This window comes from Pelodiscus sinensis, chromosome 24, assembly GCF_052426305.1.
Source record: "Pelodiscus sinensis isolate ZL-2025 chromosome 24, ASM5242630v1, whole genome shotgun sequence".
Lineage (NCBI taxonomy): Eukaryota > Metazoa > Chordata > Testudines > Trionychidae > Pelodiscus > Pelodiscus sinensis.
Window position 1 is genome coordinate 21,223,328 of NC_143075.1, and position 20,794 is coordinate 21,244,121.

Consider the following 20,794-nt stretch of genomic DNA (forward strand, 5'->3'; position numbering starts at 1 on the left):
AGCTACGTTAACTGCATAGCTGGAGTCAACGTACCTTAATCCGACCTTCGGCGCTGTCTCCGCAAGGTGAGGTTGACAGAAACAAAAGCACCCATCGACTTCCCTTATTCCTCGCAAATTGAGGCATACCAGCGTCCAGAGGGGCACCCTCAGCGTTCAATTTAGCGGGTCTTTACTAGACCCGCTAAATTGAACTCCGGAACATCGACCACCGTAGCACGTTGTTGTCCGCAGATTGCTGGCTTGCCCTTACTACACATTTTTTTGCACATAAATCTCTGACAAACTTCAGGGTATATAAAAAACCCTGTGAGGGACATTTTTTATTCCCAAATTGAATGCTTTTAAATAGGTACCTTCTGCATGGCAGGCAGTGGGAAACATGCTCCATTTATTTTAGGGGAAAAAAAATGCAGAAGAGTGTTTCTTTCTGTCAGATGCCATTTGCTTCATGTGGGTTCATGGATTTGGCTGGAAGGGGGCAGCAGGGAGTGGGGAGAAGGAGAAGAGGGAGACAGTGGGGAGCGGGGGGGGTCTGGGCAGAGTGGGGGCAGAGCAGGGGGTATGGGCAGGGACACAGGCGGAAGAGGTAGGCTTGGGAGTTTGCCTTCCTAAGCAGCAGCTTTGCCCACCACCCCTCCCCCTCCCCAGCTCTGCCAGTGCCCCTCAGTCCCGGCTCGCACCCCCTGCTATTCCAGCCCCACCAGCTCTGCTAGTCCTCCCCCATCTCCCGCCCGGGAGCAGCAGAGGGACCAAGGTTTCCCAAGCCCCGTGTCTGGGAGGTTTCCGGCCGCCCCGGCCCTGACATGCTCTGCCAACCACAGGCCCAGCCCAACCCGGACCGGAACAGCTCTGCCGAGCTCCTGAGGAGGCTGCACGTCCCCAATGCGCTGTATCAGCACGTCCCCAACAAGCCGGCGGACTATTACACCTGCGCCTTCCGCAGGTCCAAGCTGGACAAGTGAGTCAGGGCCAGGGGGCAGGGTCGTCCTACCTGGCCCTGTGGGAGGAGGCTCGGGGACCCCCCTCCCCAGTGCCCACGAGTTCCTGGAGGAGGTCAGGGGCCATTGTATTGGTCATAAGGGCAAGAATCGGGGGGCAGGGGTGGAGAGGAGTGAGCGGGGGAGGGGGTCTTGGAGTGAAGAGGCGGGGTGAGGATGGGGGGTTGGGAGAAGGGGCAGCCTAGGGGCGAGGCCTCAAGGGGAGGGACAGTGTGGGGGGCCGGGCAGCAGCCTTCTGCCACTCCCGCTTGTGGGTGAAATTGACGGTTTCCACCTTCGACCCCGACCGGCGGCCCCCTGTCATCCCAGCCCTGGGCCATCCAAGACACCACGCCAGGTGGCACGGTACAGTGTGTACCTAGCATGCCAGCCAGCCAAACGCACAGCGCTCTGCTGATGCCGCTGTACCGCCAATGTCCCTGAGCCATCGCACACACAATGCGGTGGGCGAAGAGGAGACAAGCTCCCCAACCCCGCCCACAACCCCGCCCCTTCTGTCCAGGCCCCGCCCCCAGCACCACTCTGCCCCCGATAGGCGCTCTGGGGGCGGGTATAGGCAGGGCTGTGCCTGGCGGTTTGGGCAGGTCACGCGTTCCCCTGCCTCGGATGCCTGCAGCCCGTCAGAGCCCCAGGTGCCCAGCCCGGGGAGAGATCGTCCAGCCCTCGACACAGAGGTTACGTCTACGCTGCAGCCTTTTGCCGGCAGAGCGTATGCTAATGAAGTGCTCATTAGCATTTGTCGCGCCGTCATTTGCATATTCTCTGCCGATGCTTTTTGCGCACAAGGTTTTTGTGCAAAAACAAGCCGTGTCGACGGGTCCGTTTTGCACAACCCCCCCCCTTTGCACAAGAGCCTCAAAAAAGGGACCCACAAAAAACCCCTTTTGTGCAAAATGGGCCCGTCCACGCTGCTTGGTTTTGTGCTCAAAAAGCAGGGGCAGAGCATATGCAAATGACGGCGCGACAAATGCTAATGAGCGCCTCATTAGCATACGCTCTGCCGGCAAAAGGCTGCAGCGTAGACGTAGCCAGAGGGATTGGGCAGCAGAGTCACCCGCCGACGGGCTCTTAGCCGGCCGGCGGAGCCGCTAGCGCAGGGGGGCAGAGCGGCTTTCCGAGGCAGCGGCGCAGGGCGGCTCTCCAGCTGCTGCCCTCCGCAGCGCGTGACCCCGCCGCTCCCACGGAGGCAGCAGCGCCAGGCCTGGCCCCTTCCCCTGCTGGCTCTCGCTCTGTGGGACACCAGGCAGGGTCAGGAATGGATCCACCCATCCCTGGGGGCGGGGGGTTGACTCACTGGTCCTTGGTGGCAGGCAGCGGGCTGGGTTTATCCTCACACCCCTGGCAGCCTTATTGGGCGAGGGCCCGGAGACCAGAGACACTGGCATGCCCGGGGTCACGGGGCGTCTGCTCCAGAGCAGCCCTCGTGGGCCCCACGCTGCCCTGACCACTGGGCCACCCTTCCTGCTATCCACGCTGCGGAAGACGCTCATATACCCAATGGCGGGGGGCCCGGTTGCCCGCGGGATCCTCTCGAGGGTGCTGGAGCGAGGCCATCACCAAGCAGGGCGCCCGGGAGTTCCTGTCTCCCAGCTCGGGCAGGCGCCGGAGGCAGCAGAGACCACAGGGCCAAGGACCCCGGTTCCAGGCAGCACCCTGGTCACTCTCCCTTCCCCTGGCCCGAGTGCACTCGCTTGTTTCCTCTGCAGGTTCCTGGGCAGCGACTCCCGGGACTCCTACTTCACCCACACGCAGAGGCAGCGCATCGTAAGTAGGTGGGGGAGCCTGGGGAGGCCTCAGGGCCTGCCCCCCTCCCAGCTGATCTGCCCCAGCCATGCCGGCAGCAGGAGCTCAGCAGCTCCACTGGGGACGCAGGCCTGGGTCTGGCCCATTGCACTCTGGGGACCCGACACGTGGCAGGAGGCCGGATCCCCCAGCTCTTCAATGCATCAGTTTAACCCCCGGGACCCCAGCCTCTGGGGGCCCCGCAGCCGGTGGGAAACGCAAGCTCCAGCAACAGGCTCCAATCCAATCGCAGGCTCCAGGGCAAGGCTGGCAGCCTGGGGAAGGGTCAGGAAGGCTCCTTCTGCCCTGTGTGGCATCTAGCCTGGGCCACAGGGAGCATGGGGCCGTGAGAGCTGTGGGCTGGGCGGGATCGGTCCATGCGAAGGCTCCCGTTAGCACCCCAGGCCCTGGCGCTAGCCCCGGGTGTGTGAGCTCCGCAGGGCTGCTCCGAGCTGGGGCTGGCTGGTTCCTGCTCTGTGTGGCCAGGGTGGGCTCAGCTGATGGCGCCGGGCCCCTGGGTCGGCAGGTCTACGAGATCCTGGCTCGAACCGTCTATGGGAAGCGGAAATGCGCCGAGATTGGGATCGACCGGCTGCTGAACGAGGGGGTGTATGCCGCCGCCTTCCCGCTGCACGAGGTAGGCCCTGCCGGGGGGCCGCAAAGCCAGGTGGGGGGGAGGGAGCCCCCCGGAACTGGGCTGGGGGAGACCTGGGGAGGGAGCCCCCTGGAACTGGACTGAGGAGGGAGCCTCCCTGGAGCTGAGCTAGGGGGGACCTGGGGAGGGAGCCCCCCGGGAGCTGAGCTAGGGGGGACCTGGGGAGGGAGCCCCCCGGGAGCTGGGCTGGGGGGGAACTGGGGAGGGAGCCCCCCGGAGCTGGGCTGGGGGAACTGGGGAGGGAGCCCCCTGGAGCTTGGCTGGGGGGGACCTGAGGAGGGAGCCCCCTGGAGCTGAGCTAGGAGGGACCTGGGGAGGGAGCCCCCCGGAGCTGGGCTGGGGGGGACCTGGGGAGGGAGCCCCCCGGAGCTGGGCTGGGGGGGGACCTGGGGAGGGAGCCCCTCGGAGCTGGGCTGGGGGGGACCTGGGGAGGGAGCCCCCCGGAGCTGGGCTGGGGGGGGGACCTGGGGAGGGAGCCCCCCGGAGCTGGGCTGGGGGGGACCTGGGGAGGGAGCCCCTCGGAGCTGGGCTGGGGGGGACCTGGGGAGGGAGCCCCCCGGAGCTGGGCTGGGGGGGGACCTGGGGAGGGAGCCCCTCGGAGCTGGGCTGGTTCCGCAGTCCTGGCTGGTCCCTGTGGCCACTCAGCAGGTGCTGGGCCCCCAGAGGCCCTGCCCATCCCCTCGCTGTGCAGGTGGCCGATGGCCTCGCTCCCCGTTGTCTTGCCCCAGGGCCCCTTCGAGATGCCCGAGTGCGAGGCCCCCGCCGAAGCCCTGAACCCGCGCCAGGTCCTCTACCGCTTCTGGGCCCGGTGGGGCTGCTGGTGCCGGTACCAGCCCCTGGACCACGTCCGCGAGTACTTCGGGGAGAAAATCGCCATCTACTTCGCCTGGCTGGGTGAGCGCTCGGCCCCCGGCCGGCACAGAGCCTGGGATGGGAGCCAAGGGGATTGTTCCCAGAGCCTGCTGGACACAGACAACACCAGGGCTGCCTGACTGGTGTGGAAAGAGCCGTGGGGCAGGACCATGTGGGCTGTTCTCCTGGCTCCCCCCCTTGGCGCTGCTGCTCAGTACCAGTGCGCTGCCCCAGCCCCCTGCCATCCTGCTTCGGGGGGCACTGATGGGCGCGGGTTGGGAGGGGGTGAGTGAGGTGCCATGGGTGGGTCTGCAAGAGCCGTAGTCCTGCCCCCGCTCTGCCAGGTGGGGGAGGGGGATCATTGTCTGCATTGTGCAGCTGGAGAAACTGAGGCACGGGTGGGGGAGGGACTTGCCCCAAGCCCACAGGGAGTCAGTCCCTGAAGAAGCTTGGTGCACCACCCTCAGTGGGGCGGGGAAGGAGGGGGGGGTCTCACGTGCCCCGTGGGCTGGTCTCACGTGCCCGTCCCCTCTGCAGGGTTCTACACAGCCTGGCTGCTCCCCGCCGCGGCCGTGGGCACCGTGGTCTTCCTGGCAGGCCTGGTTACCATGGGAACCAACACACCAGCGTGAGTCTGTGGGGCTGGGTTTGGGGGGGGGGGTGAGTGAGGACAACAGCTGCCATCCTATCCCCCCCAGCGTCCGGCCTCACACCACATCGGACTCTCCCCAGCCTTGGGGGGGAGACGAGGGGCCCCACGTGCAGCAGTGGGAGGTGGGGGCTGGCGAGCGCCGTCCCCAGGCCTAACTCCTCTGCTTGCCCTGGGCATGGTGAGCCCGGCCCGTGGGCGCAGATCAGTAATTCCCAGGCCGCCGCCTGCCGCCTGGACCGCAGCGCGCAGCCGGCAAGCCACAACGCCCCGTGCTGCAGGGCGGCTGGCCGGGCCTTATGCCCGCCTTTCTCCTGCTGCTGAGGCGTGGGGCGTGTTCCCAGCCAGCCACTTCCATTGCCCCTTCCTGAATGGAAAACAACCACAGCTTCCACAAAATGTGGGGGCATCATGAGGGGGGCTACTGTCAGTCTCCACTCCCAAGCCTAGCAAAAGCCCCAGGGTCCCGGCTGTCCGAAGAGAGGAGGAAGGGTTACGAAACAGGGAGGGTGCTCTGGGACGTGGGGAAGGGCTGGAAGGATGGGTAGGGAGGTGGTGGATGGGTGGGTAAGGGGACAATGGATTATTGGGGTCCAGGTGGGAGGATGGTGGGTAGTTGGGCAGCTATAAAATGCAGCCATGATGCTAGGATGCACGAACAGGAGTGTTGTGAGCAAGACACGAGAAGTCGTTCTTCCGCCCTGCTCTGTGCTGATTAGACCTCAGCTTGTGTCCAGTTCTGGGCACCACGTTTCAAGAAAGACACGCAGAAAGTGGAGAGGGGCCAGAGAAGAGCAACAGAATGATGAAAGGTCTAGAGAACACGACCTGCGGGGCAAAGAATCGGGCTTGTTGAGTTTGGAAAGGAGAAGGCTGAGAGGGGACGATAGCATCTTATGAAGTACCTAAAAGGGCGTCACACGAAGAAGGGAGAAAACTTGTTCTCCTTGGCCTCTGATAGGACAAGAAGCAATGGGCTTAAACTGCAGCCAGGGAGGTTTAGGTTGGACATTAAGAAAAAAAATCCTACCAGTCAGGCTGATTAAACACTGAAACAAATTGCCCAGGGAGGTTGTGGAATCTCCATCACTGGAGATATTTAAGAGCAGGTTAGACAGACACCTGTCAGGGATGATCTATGGTTCTTGGTCCTGCCATGAGGGCAGAGGACTGGACTTGACCTCTCAAGGTCCTTTCCAATTCTAGGGTTCTATGGCTGGCTGGGCGGATTGGTGGGTGTGCAGGTGGATGATGGAGGGACGGGTGGGAGGATGGGCGGATAGATGATGGGTGTGTTTCTGGACGGAAGGGTGGCTGTGTGAGTGGATGATGGATGGACGGGCGGGAGGATGATTGGGTAGGTGGATGGATGTTGGCTGTGTTGATGGATGGGTGCATGGGTGGATGAGGGATGGACAGATGGGAGGAAGTTTGGACAGATGGGGGGGTGGATGAGAGATGTGTGGATGGGCAGACAGGTGGATGGACAGATGGACGCCTCTGTGGGATGATAGCAAGCCTGACGAACCTAAGCTCCACCTCTGGGGTGGACATTGCCAGATGTTGGCTGGTCTCGGCCCAAGCAAGTCTGGGTCAGACGCTGCATGGGTGTTTGGGGCGTTTTCCACTAGTCTACCCCAGGTTTTGACATTCCCTGATGATAGTGACACTGCACGAACAGGGGTGTCTGTGCCCACACATGCACATGCTGGTATGCGCACACGTGGCGGTGCGTGTGGGTACCTGTGCACGTGTGTGAGGCTACGTCGCGAAGGTCGGGTAGGTGACGTGCTAGCCTCGAGTGTCTCCTCCGGAGCCGTGCCCTGCTAAGCCAGCCCCGTGCTCGCTCTCCCCAGGCAGGAGATCTGCGAGAGCGGAGGCCAGTTCCTCATGTGTCCACTGTGCGACACGTGTCAGACCTGGAACATCTCGGAGATCTGCCCCATGGCTAAGGTAAGAGGAGGCTGCTGGGGGGGCTGAGGCAGGCAGGGCCCATAGAGCTGGAGTTTGGAGCACTCCCTGCTGGCTCTGAGGAGGCACTGCAGGGTGCAGGAGCTCTGAGTCCAGCCGAGCACCTGGCTACGCCGCTGCCAGCATCTCCCAGGAGCAGGCGCTGCAGGAAATGGAGCAAGGGCTGGGCTGTTCTCGCGCGAGGTGGCGCCAGTTCCAGGAGCGCATCCAGCTCCCCTGGGCCAGGAGGAGGCATGGGCGGGAGCGGGGCCAGAGGTGTGAATTGGGGTGGTGAGGATGGAAGGGCACGTGCGGGGGGGGGGCAGAGGTGTGAATTGGGGTGGTGAGGATGGAAGGGCACGTGCGGGGGGGCAGAGGTGTGAATTGGGGTGGTGAGGACGGAAGGGCACGTGCGGGGGGGCAGAGGTGTGAATTGGGGTGGTGAGGACGGAAGGGCACGTGCGGGGGGGCAGAGGTGTGAATTGGGGTGGTGAGGACGGAAGGGCACGTGCGGGGGGGAGAGGTGTGAATTGGGGTGGTGAGGACGGAAGGGCACGTGCGGGGGGGCAGAGGTGTGAATTGGGGTGGTGAGGACGGAAGGGCACGTGGGGGGGGCCCAGAGGTGTGAATTGGGGTGGTGAGGACGGAAGGGCACGTGTGGGGGGGCAGAGGTGTGAATTGGGGCAGTGAGGACGGAAGGGCACGTGCGGGGGGGAGGGTGTCTGCACCTGGTGAGGAGGCCGGGCATCCCCTCTGTGCTCTGCCCCCGCAGGTCGGGTACCTGTTCGACCACCCCGGGACGGTTTTCTTCAGCGTCTTCATGTCCTTCTGGGCCGTGACCTTCCTGGAGCACTGGAAGAGGACGAGCGCCACGCTGGCGCACCACTGGGACTGCCTGGACTTCCAGGAGGAGCAGGTGGGATCCCCTGGCTGGCTCTGCCCAGCCGGCGTCAGGCCGCTTGCGGGCCGGAGGGGGCAGGGAACGAGACCTGCCCAAGCAGAGGCCAGTCCTGACCCAGCCGCCCCTCTCCCAGGCAGAGACCTGCCCCTCTCTCCCTGCTGCCCGGGGTATGTCCAGGCGGTGCAGCCCCCTTCTCGCGCTGTCACCCCGCAAGGCAGGCTGGCAGGTGGCCACGTGGGCACTTTGCTCCCCCCCCCCAGAGGCTGCGACGGGCCCCTTGCCCCAGTCCCACGGGGCCACGCACAGCTCCTGGGCCAGCACCGATCTGCCCGGCCGACGCTTGCAGGGAAACGCTCTGAAACGCCGGAGCCTGCGCACGTGCTCCGCAGCCGAGCAGAGCCGCCCCCGCTCGTCCCAGCCCTGGCTGACGGCTCGTCCTGCAGCCCCACCCAGGGAGCCCCAAGCGCCGCACAACTTGCCTCCCCCTGGCTGTTTGAGTCACCCCTTTGCCCTCCAGGTCTCTGCAGAGCCCCTGGCAAGGGCCCAGTGGCCAGAAATGCCCTGCAGGCAACGCACTCAAACGCCATCTTCGGAGCAGCTGCCTCCTCCTAGAGATTTCCTGGGGAACCGGCTGCAGCTCGTCTGGCCCATTGATTTAGCCTTCCCAGGGGTGCCCCGTTGAAGTCACTTGCCCTCCCACAGCAGGGCCCCCACCCCAGAGCTCCAGGAGACCGGGAGGTGGCAGGGCACGGGCACACCTGCGGGCACCAGCTGTCCAGAAGGGCCCAGTGGGGGGCCCTGGGAGGGGGTAACTCGCCAGGTAGAGGGGGGCTGACTCTCCCCCGGCTCCGTTTCCCCTCCGGCAGGAGCGGCCCAGGCCCGAGTTCGCTGCCATGGCCCCGCGGATGGAGCAGAACCCCATCACGGGGCTCAAGGAGCCGTACTTCCCCGAGCGGGACCGCCTGTCCCGCATCCTGACGGGCTCCATGGCCATGGTCATCATGGTAAGGAGCAGGGCGGGGACCCCTGCCTGCGCGGGAGGGAGACGTGAGCAGGTGGGCTAGAGCTGACGGGTGGCTGGGATGGAGAGCACCCGGGTCTGGTGTCACATCCGGCTTCCCCCAGCAGGAGCCGCTCTGCTGACGGGCCCCACTGACGGAGCCCCTGGCGCGGGTGGGAAGGGTGGACTGTCCATCTCTAGGGGACCCCTGTTCTCCTTCCGCCAGCTGGGGCGGGCTCCGTCCCCCACAAGCACAGGAAGGGGCCTGGCAGAGTCACAGGGAGCCCCCAAAGCTGGGCTGAGACCCACGGGGGTGCGAACAACCTCCTCCCCGAGTTTGGACACCAGGCCTGGCCCCGGAGACCCTTCAGGTCCCCTGCCCAGAGCAGGCCGGGCATTGAACATTCAGGGGGCTCAACGCCTGTGCCTTGCTGGGGGCGTTCCCCCCTCTGTGCGCCACCCACTCCCCACGCCCAGCACCGGGCTGTCCCGCCCACGGCCGACACCCTGGGCTTCCTCTTGTCCCCCCAGCTGTGCGTGGTGATGATCTTCCTAGTCTCCGTCATCATGTACCGGGGCATCGTCAGCGTGGTGATGTACCACACGGGCAACGCCGTTCTCATGACCCAGGTGAGTCCTGTGCGCTGCGGGAGTCCTGCCCGGCCGGCGCCATCCGGCTGTGCACGGGGTACGGCGAGCTCTGCTTTCCCCAGTGCCAGGAGTCAAGTGCTGGGCACCTCCCTGCAGAGGGCAGCTCCTCAGGCGGCAAATGCTGGGATTGTGCACCCGGAACACCAGGGCTCAGCCGGCCCCGGGGCCGGGCTGTGGGGCTAGAGCGCCGGACAGCCGGTTTTGTTCCTGGCTTTCCTGCAGACCTCAAGGCAGGGCGCCTGCCTTCCCCCGACCATAGAATAGAGCTAGCGCCCTGAGCGCCTTTGGGGGCTGGCGCTGGCCCGGAGCCGGGGGAAGGGCGACTTGGGGAGCGCGTTGCTTGTCTCGCTGTTTTGCAGGCGGGGAACATAGCGAACATCAGCAGCACCCTGGTGAACCTGGCGCTGATCCTCCTCATGAGCCAGGTCTACACCTCGCTGGCGGAGAAGCTCACCCGGTGGGGTAGGTAGGAGAAACCCGTGGCGGTGTGCCTGCTCCGTGTCCTGCAGGGGCCTCCGCCGCGGCCCAGCCCGGACCCGTGTGCAGGGCAGGAGCGACCTGCTCTCCTGGCTTCTGGGGCTCGGTGGGACGGTGCCACCCTTAGATTCGCTGCTCAGGGCGAGCTCTGAGGGGCGCCCTGCCCTGAGCCACGGGCTGGCACGTCCTGGCCTTGGCCCCCTGGTGCCTGCCGCGCCGGGTGGGCGTGACGGGGCTGAGCCAAACTTCACTGAAACGAATGTGGTTCCTTCACCCCAGGCCTGGCCGGCTACAGAGACCTCGGACGGTCCCCAGGGACATTCCACAGGTCACCAGTGGGCAGTTTGTGACTGGCTGGTGCATTTTCCACTGGTCTGGGCAGGGCGCTGCTGGGGACCTGCCAGCGCCTGGCTCCTGCACAGCCTGGTCAGCTCAGAGTGCCTATCGCTCAGGGCCCGGCTGCAGAGAGACCCTCGTGCAATAGGTGTTCCAGTCCCCCAGTTGTCGACTGTAACCACCATCCCATCACGGTTGTCCAGGGGGATTGCCGCACCTAAGCGCCGTTCCCACTTGAGCTAAAGGAGCGACTCCAGAACCTGCCGCCAGAGTAGACTGTTACCCTCTGACACGCACCGGTCACCGATGGGGGAAACACCCGGCTCCTGGCCTGGGGTTCTGGGTGGACGTGTATTGGTCCTGGGGTTGGCTCAGCCCGGAGACCGTAGGCGAAATCCTGTACGGTCTGGCCCTGGTCTGTCAGCGCCCCTGGTCTGGGGGGAGCCTAGGGTGGCTCAGATGTGGTGTGAGGGGTCCTTCATAGCAGGGGAACCGCCTGGGTGGGAACTGACGCTCCCTCCTATAGCCCCCCTAGGGAGCAGCGCAGGCTCCCGTGGCCCCCGGGCCGGAGCTGTGACTTGCTGATGCTGCCTCCTCGTGTCCCCTCCGCAGAGATGCACCGGACCCAAACCCTGCACGAGGACGCCTTCACCTTCAAAGTCTTCATCTTTCAGTTCGTCAACTTCTACTCCTCCCCCTTCTACGTGGCCTTCTTCAAAGGCAGGTGCGAGCCGTGGTGCTGCTCCCGGCTGCGTGGGCAAGGGGTCGGGATGGTGGGCGATCACGTGGGAGGCAGGCCGGCTGGGGGCTCCGTGGCTGCAGCCTCTCGGTCATGGGGGGCTAGGAGCGGTGCCACTCACCACTGCACCGACGTGGCGGACACGTGTGCATCAGTACACGTGGCCAGTGTGGGTGCATGTGGAAGTGTGCACGCCCTTCCCGTGGAAGGCACGCTTCCGTGAGCCATGAGCATATTGCACGGTGGTTGTGAAGAGCGGTTCTGCGAAGGGGGGCTGATTTTGATGCCCCCCCTTGGAGATACCTGCCAGCCCCCCCGGTCAGCCACATCCTGTGCTGGGAGAGACCAGATCCAAGGTGCGCACTGAGCAGCCGGGCAGGAACGACGTGGGTTCTCCGGGAGCACGAACAGGCCGACATGCACCCGCCCCTGCACAAGGGACCCACCATCCTGCTGTGGGCCTGGAGATTCCCCCGGGGCCAGGGTTCTGAATGCCCCATTGAGTCCATCGCCCCCCTCGCCCGCATGAAACGGCTCCGCCCTCTTCCGGAGGCTCCTGGCAGTGGTTGCTGGGATCCCCGTTTATTATTCATACACTAGAAGCCCCCCCCACCCATCTGAAAGCGGCTCGGATCCCGGGGGGCTGGCTCAGAGAGGCTGCAGCTGAAATTCTTCAGAGCAGATGACTTAGCAGCCGATTTACGTGTAAACAATCCCCAAGCTCCGGCGTGCGGGGCCGGATTTCAGGGTCCCATTGCAGGAGGGCTGGGAACTGACAAACCAGAAACCTGCCCTCCCCTTCTGCCCCAGGAGTCAAACCCACAACCTGGACCCAGCCCCTGCAGTCACAGACCCAGGCAAAACCTCCTTCATTGGGGGGGCGGGAACTGCCGGGCTTAAACCTCCCACCTGGGGAGCCCTTCCAGCCCCACGGCCGGGTACAGAGCCGAGCCTGACCCCAGCCCCACGGCCGGGCACAGAGCCGAGCCTGACCCCAGCCCCACGGCCGGGCACAGAGCCGTGCCTGACCCCAGCCCCACGGCCGGGCACAGAGCCGAGCCTGACCCCAGCCCCACGGCCGGGCACAGAGCCGAGCCTGACCCCAGCCCCACGGCCGGGCACAGAGCCAAGCCTGACCCCAGCCCCACGGCCGGGCACAGAGCCGTGCCTGACCCCAGCCCCACGGCCGGGCACAGAGCCGAGCCTGACCCCAGCCCCACGGCCGGGCACAGAGCCGAGCCTGACCCCAGCCCCACGGCCGGGCACAGAGCCGAGCCTGACCCCAGCCCCACGGCCGGGCACAGAGCCGAGCCTGACCCCAGCCCCTCAGCCGGGCACAGAGCCGAGCCTGACCCCAGCCCCACGGCCGGGCACAGAGCCGAGCCTGACCCCAGCCCCTCAGCCGGGCACAGAGCCGTGCCTGACCCCAGCCCCACGGCCGGGCACAGAGCCGAGCCTGACCCCAGCCCCACGGCCGGGCACAGAGCCGTGCCTGACCCCAGCCCCACGGCCGGGCACAGAGCCGTGCCTGACCCCAGCCCCACGGCCGGGCACAGAGCCGTGCCTGACCCCAGCCCCACGGCCGGGCACAGAGCCGTGCCTGACCCCAGCCCCACGGCCGGGCACAGAGCCGAGCCTGACCCCAGCCCCACGGCCGGGCACAGAGCCGAGCCTGACCCCAGCCCCACGGCCGGGCACAGAGCCGAGCCTGACCCCAGCCCCACGGCCGGGCACAGAGCCGAGCCTGACCCCAGCCCCACGGCCGGGCACAGAGCCGAGCCTGACCCCAGCCCCACGGCCGGGCACAGAGCCGAGCCTGACCCCAGCCCCACGGCTGGGCACAGAGCCGAGCCTGACCCCCTGGGCATGTCACAGGGTTCAGGTGAGGGCAGGACTCAGGCAAGGTGGAAGGGGGCCGCCCTGCAAGAGAGGAGGCCGCGTGGGTCAGAAAGAGCCGCAGGGACTGGCAGCTCCTTCGCTGGGTCTGACCCCGCACGCCCAGGCCCTGCCCTCCCACGCTGCTCTGGGTCTGCTGGCGCCGGGGGCCTCCACGTGTGGGACAGCCTGGGAGAGCGCAAGGAGCTGCGGGACCATAGGGGGCTGCTGGGTCATCTGTGCTGGGCGTGGCTAACGCGTCTTCCCGGCTGGCTGGGAGACAGAAGCCCCGCCCCCTCGGCAGTCTGCCCCAGTGGTTAGGCACAGCGAGGAAGGAGCAAGCCGATGCCTGCCGTGGACGAGAGACATGGCTGACCGGGCATCTCCTGTCCCCGCAGGTTCGTGGGGTACCCCGGGCAGTACGGCACGCTGCTTGGCCTGAGGAACGAGGAGGTGAGTCTCGGGGGCAGGAAACCCCAGGGAGCCCCAGCTAGGACCTACTACCCCCTGATGCTAGGTGCTGTACAAACAGCCAGTCCCCACGCCAGAGAGCTTCCATGGCTTGTCCTCTATCAGCCAGACTCCCAGCTCTCTCGGGGTCCCCCCACGCCCCCCAGCCCTTCAAAGATGCTCCTCTGTTCTCTGGCCACCGTGGGCTCAGGGGCCTGCTGGGTTTCCCTGATGCTGCCTGGGCCGGGCAGGCCGTTCCACCTGGGGCAGATCATTGCTGCGTTGCATCTGGCAGGTCCCTCGCAGAGATGGGATCCAGGCCTGGATAGGCAGGAGAGACCACACAAGCCCTGTGCGAAGCTGGTCTGGCCAGCGCTGGGAGCATGTGGGGCTGGATCTCCCAAGGGCCAGTCTCTCCCCCTAGGCAGGGTCTGGCTGGGCCGCTCTGTGCAGGGGAAGGGCAGGCTGAGCGAACCCCGAGTCACCGGGTGCTCCTGGCTCCCACAGTGCGGCCCCGGGGGGTGCCTGATCGAACTGGCGCAGCAGCTGTTCATCATCATGGTGGGGAAGCAGATCGTCAGCAACATCCAGGAGTTCGTCATCCCGTGAGTGCCCCGCGGAGCTGGCCGTGCAGGAGGCCAGGCACAGGGGGCCGTGTCGGGTACACCCCCCCAGAGGGCTGGGCAGCAAGGCAGGCGCCTAAGGGTGGGGGTGGGCCAGGCCTGCAAGTGGCCCCAGCATTGGGTTACCGACTGGTGCCTGCCTGCAGCTGCCTGTTCAGTGACTGGCAAAGGAGGCTCTAGGGCAGCGTTTCATAATAATGTTTTTTTTCTGAGGAACACCAAGGATTTTTTGTTGAGCAAAAAAAGGGGCGGGGGAGAGGGGACAAGTTATTGAGCAAAAAAAAAAAAAAAAAAAAAGGTCGCCTGCCCTTTAAGGGCGGCCATTTTGAACGCTGTTGTTCTCCGCGGCACACCTCCGACTGTCTCGGGGCACACCGGTGTGCCGTGGAACATAGTTTAAGAAACACTTGCCTAGGGGCTGAGCCGGAGCCTAGTCCGGACGGCTGAGATCCAGGGCAGGTTTCTCTTTCGCCAGGCCCAGGTCTAGGGTTGCCAGGTGTGCGGGATTCACCCGGACAGTCCGGTATTTTCACCGCCTGTCCAGTAAAAAAATTCAGAGAATCCCGGACACCTGAGACGTCGGGTATTTTCTGAAATTTTCCCCGGCCAGGAGGAGAAAATGCCGGGCACCTGGCAACCCCACAAACACTCAGCGCCCGACCTCCCCCCCCCGCTCCCAACACCCCCAGCCCCCCGCCCCAGCCCCCATGGTTACCTGGTTCCCCAGGGCTGCCGGCACAAAATGGCTGCTGGCCAAAAGACCTAGGGGAAGCAATGCTTCCCTTGGGTCTTAGTGCTCGATGGCTCCCCTGTTTTAAGAGGACACGCTGTTTTAATGCTGTTTTATTTTAATTTTTTTGGCTTAAGAAGTCCTTGGAGTCCTTTTTTTTTCTGCCTTTGGTCTCCCCCCTCCCCTTTTTTTCCCCTTCAACAGAACTTTTTCCTGGTGTTTTTTTTTTGGTGGGGAAGGGGTGTTGGGTAGTTTTGTTTCAGCCATCTGGCAACCCTACCCAGGGCAGGCTAGGGAGCACCCAGGGCAGGCTGGGGAGCACCCAGGGCAGGCTAGGGAGCACCCAGGGCAGGCTAGGGAGCACCCAGGGCAGGCTAGGGAGCACCCGGCACAGGGCACTTGCCACCTGCGATGGATGCAGGGAAACTGGGGCCATCCAGGCCAGGCCGTGTGCCCCATTCCCTCTGGCCCCGTGCAGGCCCCCTCTGTGCACACCCCGAACCAGCCCCGAGACCCTCGCTGTGCCCCCTCCCCTCTCTGCAGCAAGCTGAAGGCCTGGCGGCAGAAGCGCAAGCTGGCCAGGGTGCGGGGCGCGCAGATCAGCCAGGAGCCCCCGCGCTGGGAGGAGGACTACGAGCTGATTGACTGCGAGGGGCTCTTCGAAGAGTACTTGGAGATGGGTGAGTTGGGGCGCGGCCGCCGGGGGGGGGAGCTGCACCGGCAGCTGGTGCCCAGCCCCTCGGGCTCAGCCCGCGTGGGAATCCCAGACCGCCGGCGGCTGGGGCTTCCGCCTAAAGGGAGGGAGGGAGCTTTGGACCCCACCCTGATGCTGGGGAGGAGCGCGGGCCACACCCGGTGGTGCTAGAGCTCTACATAAAAGCTGTTCTCTCTGCAGGGAGCCCCCAGCCATTTGTAGCCGGAGGTAGGGGTGAGGGGGAATCCCGGGTACTCCACTCCCTGTCCCTCCCAGCAGGAGGCGCTCTGGGGTGCTGCAGGAATACTGGTGGGGGGGCAGAGCCTGGCTGAACAGCCGCTTCACCCCCTGCTCCTTCGGGCCCGCAGTGCTGCAGTTTGGCTTCATCACGATCTTCGTGGCTGCCTTCCCGCTGGCCCCGCTCTTCGCCCTGCTCAATAACTGGGTGGAGATCCGCCTGGACGCCCAGAAGTTTGTGTGCGAGTACCGGCGCCCGGTGGCCTACCGTGCCCAGGACATCGGCGTCTGGTTCCTCATCCTGGAGGTGCTGGCTCAAATCTCCGTCATCGTCAATGTGAGTGCAGAGCTTGGGGCCTAACTGGTCTTGAAAACCCCTGGTGACCGAGATCCCTGACACTGTATCTGCCCTGACAATGAGTTTTGCCTAATGTCCAACCTAAACCTCCCTTGCTGTAATTTAAGCCCATTGCTTCTTGTCCTGTCCTCAGAAAGAGAACAATGTATCGTGTCTAGACGGTGTCTGGTCCTGCCGTGAGGGTGGGGGATGGGACTCGATGACACTTGAGGTCCCTTCCAGTTCTAGTCTTCTAGGATTCTGCGATCATCCTCCCCTTTCTAACAACCTCTTAGGTACTTGGAAACTGTTCTGTCCCTGCTCGATCTCCTCTTTCCCAGACTAGACAAAGCCTGTTTTTTCAGTCTTCCCTCCTGGGGGATATTTTCTACCCCTTTAGTCATTTGTGTTGCTCTTCTCTGGACTTTCTCCAATTTGTCCACATCTTTCCTGAAGTGTGATACCCAAAACGGGACACAATCCTCCAGCTGAGGCCTAATCAGCGGGTAATAGAGCAGAAGAAAGACTTCTCGGCTACATCTACACTGCATGGTTTTCTGGAAATGCTTTTAACAGAAAAGTTTTCCGTTAAAAGCATTTTCGGAAAATTGCGTCTAGATTGGCAGGACGCTTTTCCGCAAAAGCACTTTTTGCAGAAAAGCGTCCGTGCCAATCTAGACATGGTTTTGCGCAAAAAAGCCCCGATCGCCATTTTCGCAATCGGGGCTTTTTTGCAGAAAACAAATCTCTGCTGTCTACACTGGCACTTTTGCGCAAAAGTCTTTCGGAAAAAGGCTTTTGCCCGAACGGGAGCAGCATAGTATTTCCGCAAAAGCACTGACAATCTTACATGAGATCGTCAGTGCTTTTGCGGAAATTCAAGCGGCCAGTGTGGACAGCTGGCAAGTTTTTCTGCAAAAGCAGATGATTTTGTGGAAAAACTTGCCAGTCTAGACACAGCCCTCGTGTCTTGCTTACAATGCGCCTGCTAATACAGCCCAGAATGATATTCATGGGGGTTTGGGTTTTTTTTTGCAACAGTGATACACTGTTGATTCATTTAATTTGTGGTCCACTATGACCCCCGGATCCACAGTGATCCTTCCTAGGCAGTCACTTCCCATTGTGTGTGAGAGCGACAGACTGGTCCTTCCTAAGTGGAACATTTCGCCTTTGTCCTTATTGAATTTCATCCTGTTTACCGCAGCCCAATTCTCCAGTGTGTCCAGCTCTTTTTGAATTCTAACCCTGCCCCTCCCAAGCACTCGCAGCTCTTCCCAGCTTGGTATCCTCTGCAAACTTTTGACGTGTGCTCTAGGCCATTGTCCGAATGGTTGCGGAAGCTACGGAACAGAACTGGTCCCTGGGAACCACTGCTCACTCTCTGGAAACAGACAAAGACTAGCTGCACCACAGCAGTGTTTCTTAAACTTTTGGAGACCACGGAACACCAAACAATACACACAAAACAATATTTTTTTATGCGGAACACCTAGGGTTGCCAGATGGTTTCAAAAAATACTGCATGGAAAAAAAAAAAGGGCCAGGGAAAGTTTGTAGAGCAAAAAAAAAAAAAAAAAGCACCGGGGCGTAACCAGGGAGACCTCGGGAGGTTGGGCCACCGGGAAAAGTGGAAAAACGTTCTTAATTAGAAAGGAACATCTGTGACAATTTTCTTCAAACAAAAAAAAAATAGTTGTCTCACGAAAACGCCCAAAGAAGTAACAAAGCCAAAGAGGAGGTCGTGGCGCACCGGCGAGTTGTCCACGGAGCACCAGTGATCTGCGGAACGAAGTTTAAGAAACGCGGCGCTGGAGGATGCTTTGACCAGCGTCCGTGCAGGGGATGGGCCCGACGGTCTCTTGAGGTCTCTTCAGGCTGTCACCTGCACTGACTCGGCCACTCTCCTCCTGAGAGCCCTGCCGGCCGCGTCCCTCCCCTCCCGGCCTCCAGCCCCCGTGCAGCTGCCCTGCGCCCCCTGCGGCAGGACCCCGGCCCCGCGGAGCGGAGCTGTTCGTCTCACCCGGGGAGGGGGATGACCCTGACGACTTGCCCTTTACCCCCCCAGGCCTTCCTCATCGCCTTCACCTCAGACTTCCTGCCCCGGCTGCTCTACCGCTATGAGCACGACAGCCAGCTGCAGGGCTTCGTGAACTTCACCCTGGCCTACTCCCCTCCCGGCTACATGGCCACCAACCACACCCTGTGCAGGTGCCGGGCCTGGGGAGAGGGGGCAGTTTGGCAAGGGGATGGGGGAGGGGTGGTGGGGCAGTGGGGCAAGGGGAGGGGCGGGGAGCAGTGGGGACCAAGGGGATGGGGGAGCGGTGGTGGGGCAGTGGGGACCAAGGGGATGGGAGAAGGGAGGGGGACAATGGGGGGCTAAGGGGATGGGGGAGGGGCAGGGAGCAGCAAGGCAAGGGGATGGGGGAGGCAGGGGGATGGGGGAGGGAAGGGGGGGCAGTGGGGGCCAAGGGGATGGGGGAGGGAAGGGGAGCAGTGGGGGCCAAGGGGATGGGGGAGGGAAGGGGAGCAGTGGGGGCCAAGAGGATGGGGGAGGGAAGGGGAGCAGTGGGGGCCAAGGGGATGGGAGAAGGGAAGGGGAGCAGTGGGGGGCCAAGGGGATGGGGGAGGGAAGGGGATGGGGGAGGGAAGGGGAGCAGTGGGGGGCCAAGGGGATGGGGGAGGGAAGGGGAGCAGTGGGGGCCAAGAGGATGGGGGAGGGAAGGGGAGCAGTGGGGGCCAAGGGGATGGGGGAGGGAAGGGGAGCAGTGGGGGGCCAAGGGGATGGGGGAGGCAAGTGGATGGGGGAGGGAAGGGGAGCAGTGGGGGGCCAAGGGGATGGGGGAGGGAAGGGGAGCAGTGGGGGCCAAGAGGATGGGGGAGGGAAGGGGAGCAGTGGGGGGCCAAGTGGATGGGGGAGGGAAGGGGAGCAGTGGGGGGCCAAGGGGATGGGGGAGGGAAGGGGAGCAGTGGGGGCCAAGAGGATGGGGGAGGGAAGGGGAGCAGTGGGGGGCCAAGTGGATGGAGGAGGGAAGGGGAGCAGTGGGGGCCAAGGGGATGGGAGAAGGGAGGGGAGCAGTGGGGGGCCAAGGGGATGGGGGAGGGAAGGGGAGCAGTGGGGGCCAAGGGGATGGGAGAAGGGAGGGGAGCAGTGGGGGGCCAAGGGGATGGGGGAGGGAAGGGGAGCAGTGGGGGGCCAAGGGGATGGGGGAGGCAGGGGGATGGGGGAGGGAAGGGGAGCAGTGGGGGGCCAAGGGGATGGGGGAGGCAAGTGGATGGGGGAGGGAAGGGGAGCAGTGGGGGGCCAAGGGGATGGGGGAGGGAAGGGGAGCAGTGGGGGCCAAGAGGATGGGGGAGGGAAGGGGAGCAGTGGGGGGCCAAGGGGATGGGGGAGGGAAGGGGAGCAGTGGGGGGCCAAGGGGATGGGGGAGGGAAGGGGAGCAGTGGGGGCCAAGAGGATGGGGGAGGGAAGGGGAGCAGTGGGGGGCCAAGTGGATGGGGGAGGGAAGGGGAGCAGTGGGGGCCAAGGGGATGGGGGAGGGAAGGGGGCAGTGGGGGATGGATGGGGGAGGGAAGGGGAGCAGTGGGGGGCCAAAGGGATGGGGGAGGGAAGGGGAGCAGTGGGGGCCAAGGGGATGGGGGAGGGAAGGGGAGCAGTGGGGGGCCAAGGGGATGGGGGAGGGAAGGGGGTAGTGGAGGGACAGCAGAGGAGGCTTGGGAGGCGGGGACGAGAAGACCAGGGTGCTCTCCGCAGTGGAGCAGAACCACGGCCATTTGCAGAGGCCTCCCCGGGGCTCGTGTGAGACGAGGTTGGCGGGTCTCTGCCAGGAAGGCTCCATGCCCCTTGGCACTCGCTGGCCTCTCCCTGGCAGGACAGCAGGCACCCAGGGCTGACTGGGCCATGGGGCCTGCCGTCCCTGCGTGTCCCCCCGCGGCTCTGGGGGGTGGTTGGCACGTGGGGCTGTCAGCCAAGCCCCCTAAAGTGCTGCCTCTGTCCAGGTACAAGGCCTTCCGGGATGCCAATGGGAACTACACCCTCTTCTACTGGAAGCTGCTGGCCATCCGCCTGGGCTTCATCATTGCCTTCGAGGTGAGACTGGGCGGGCACCGTGGGGCCCCTGCACCGCTCTGGGCCCTGCCAGATGTTCTCGACCCAGGCTGGGCCGGGGAGCTGAGAGCGAGGTGGGGGGGGGGGCTTCTACTCTGGTCAGGCCACATCTGGAGTATTGTGTCCAGTTCTGGGCCCCCCACTATAGAAAGGATGTGGACGCTTTGGAGAGGGTCCAGCGGAGGCAACCAAAGTGATGAGGGGGCTGGAACACGTGACCTATAAGGAGAGACTGAGGGATCTGGGTCTGTAGAGGAGAAGAGTGAGGGGGGATTTGAGAGCAGCCTTCAACTCCCTGAAGGGGGGTTCCAGAGAGGCTGTTCTCAGTGGTGGATGCAGAACAAGGAGCAATGGTCTTAAGTTGCAGCGGGGGAGGTCTAGGTGGGATATTAGCAAAAACTCTTTCCCTAGGCGGGGGGGAAGCCCTGGGCTGGGTTCCCTAGGGAGGGGGTGGAATCTCCATCCCTAGAGGTGTTTAAGTCTTGGCTTGACACAGCCCTGGCTGGGTTGATTGAGTTGGGATTGGTCCTGCCTTGGGCAGGGGGCTGGACTTGATGACTCCTGAGGTCTCCTCCAACCCTGGGATTCTAGGATTGTCCCGTCCCAGCCCCTCGCATCAACCTGGCTTGTTTATTTCCAAGTGGGTTTGCTCCAGGGATTTGCTTTGAAGTGAGGAAGAACCAGCCTGGAGACTCAAACCTCACCCAGCGAGCCCAGTCCAGACCAGACCTGAGCTGTGGATACGTC

At 63.9% G+C, this 20,794-nt stretch overlaps 1 protein-coding gene across 3 annotated transcripts in view; it reads left to right on the forward strand.

Moving 5' to 3' along the window:
- LOC102447234 (anoctamin-7) overlaps positions 1–20,794 on the forward strand; it is a 35,439-nt gene that overhangs the window by 10,223 nt on the left and 4,422 nt on the right. For all 3 annotated transcript variants that reach the window (XM_075906377.2, XM_075906378.2, XM_075906379.2), the window contains exons 5-21: positions 825–961; positions 2,708–2,765; positions 3,310–3,420; positions 4,167–4,332; positions 4,828–4,918; positions 6,796–6,892; positions 7,662–7,805; positions 8,657–8,794; positions 9,322–9,420; positions 9,801–9,903; positions 10,867–10,978; positions 13,267–13,321; positions 13,826–13,923; positions 15,215–15,351; positions 15,734–15,939; positions 18,008–18,150; positions 19,939–20,029. In XM_075906377.2, the coding sequence (XP_075762492.2) occupies positions 825–961; positions 2,708–2,765; positions 3,310–3,420; positions 4,167–4,332; positions 4,828–4,918; positions 6,796–6,892; positions 7,662–7,805; positions 8,657–8,794; positions 9,322–9,420; positions 9,801–9,903; positions 10,867–10,978; positions 13,267–13,321; positions 13,826–13,923; positions 15,215–15,351; positions 15,734–15,939; positions 18,008–18,150; positions 19,939–20,029 (1,986 nt within the window). The remainder of the gene's footprint in view (positions 1–824; positions 962–2,707; positions 2,766–3,309; positions 3,421–4,166; positions 4,333–4,827; positions 4,919–6,795; positions 6,893–7,661; positions 7,806–8,656; positions 8,795–9,321; positions 9,421–9,800; positions 9,904–10,866; positions 10,979–13,266; positions 13,322–13,825; positions 13,924–15,214; positions 15,352–15,733; positions 15,940–18,007; positions 18,151–19,938; positions 20,030–20,794) is intronic.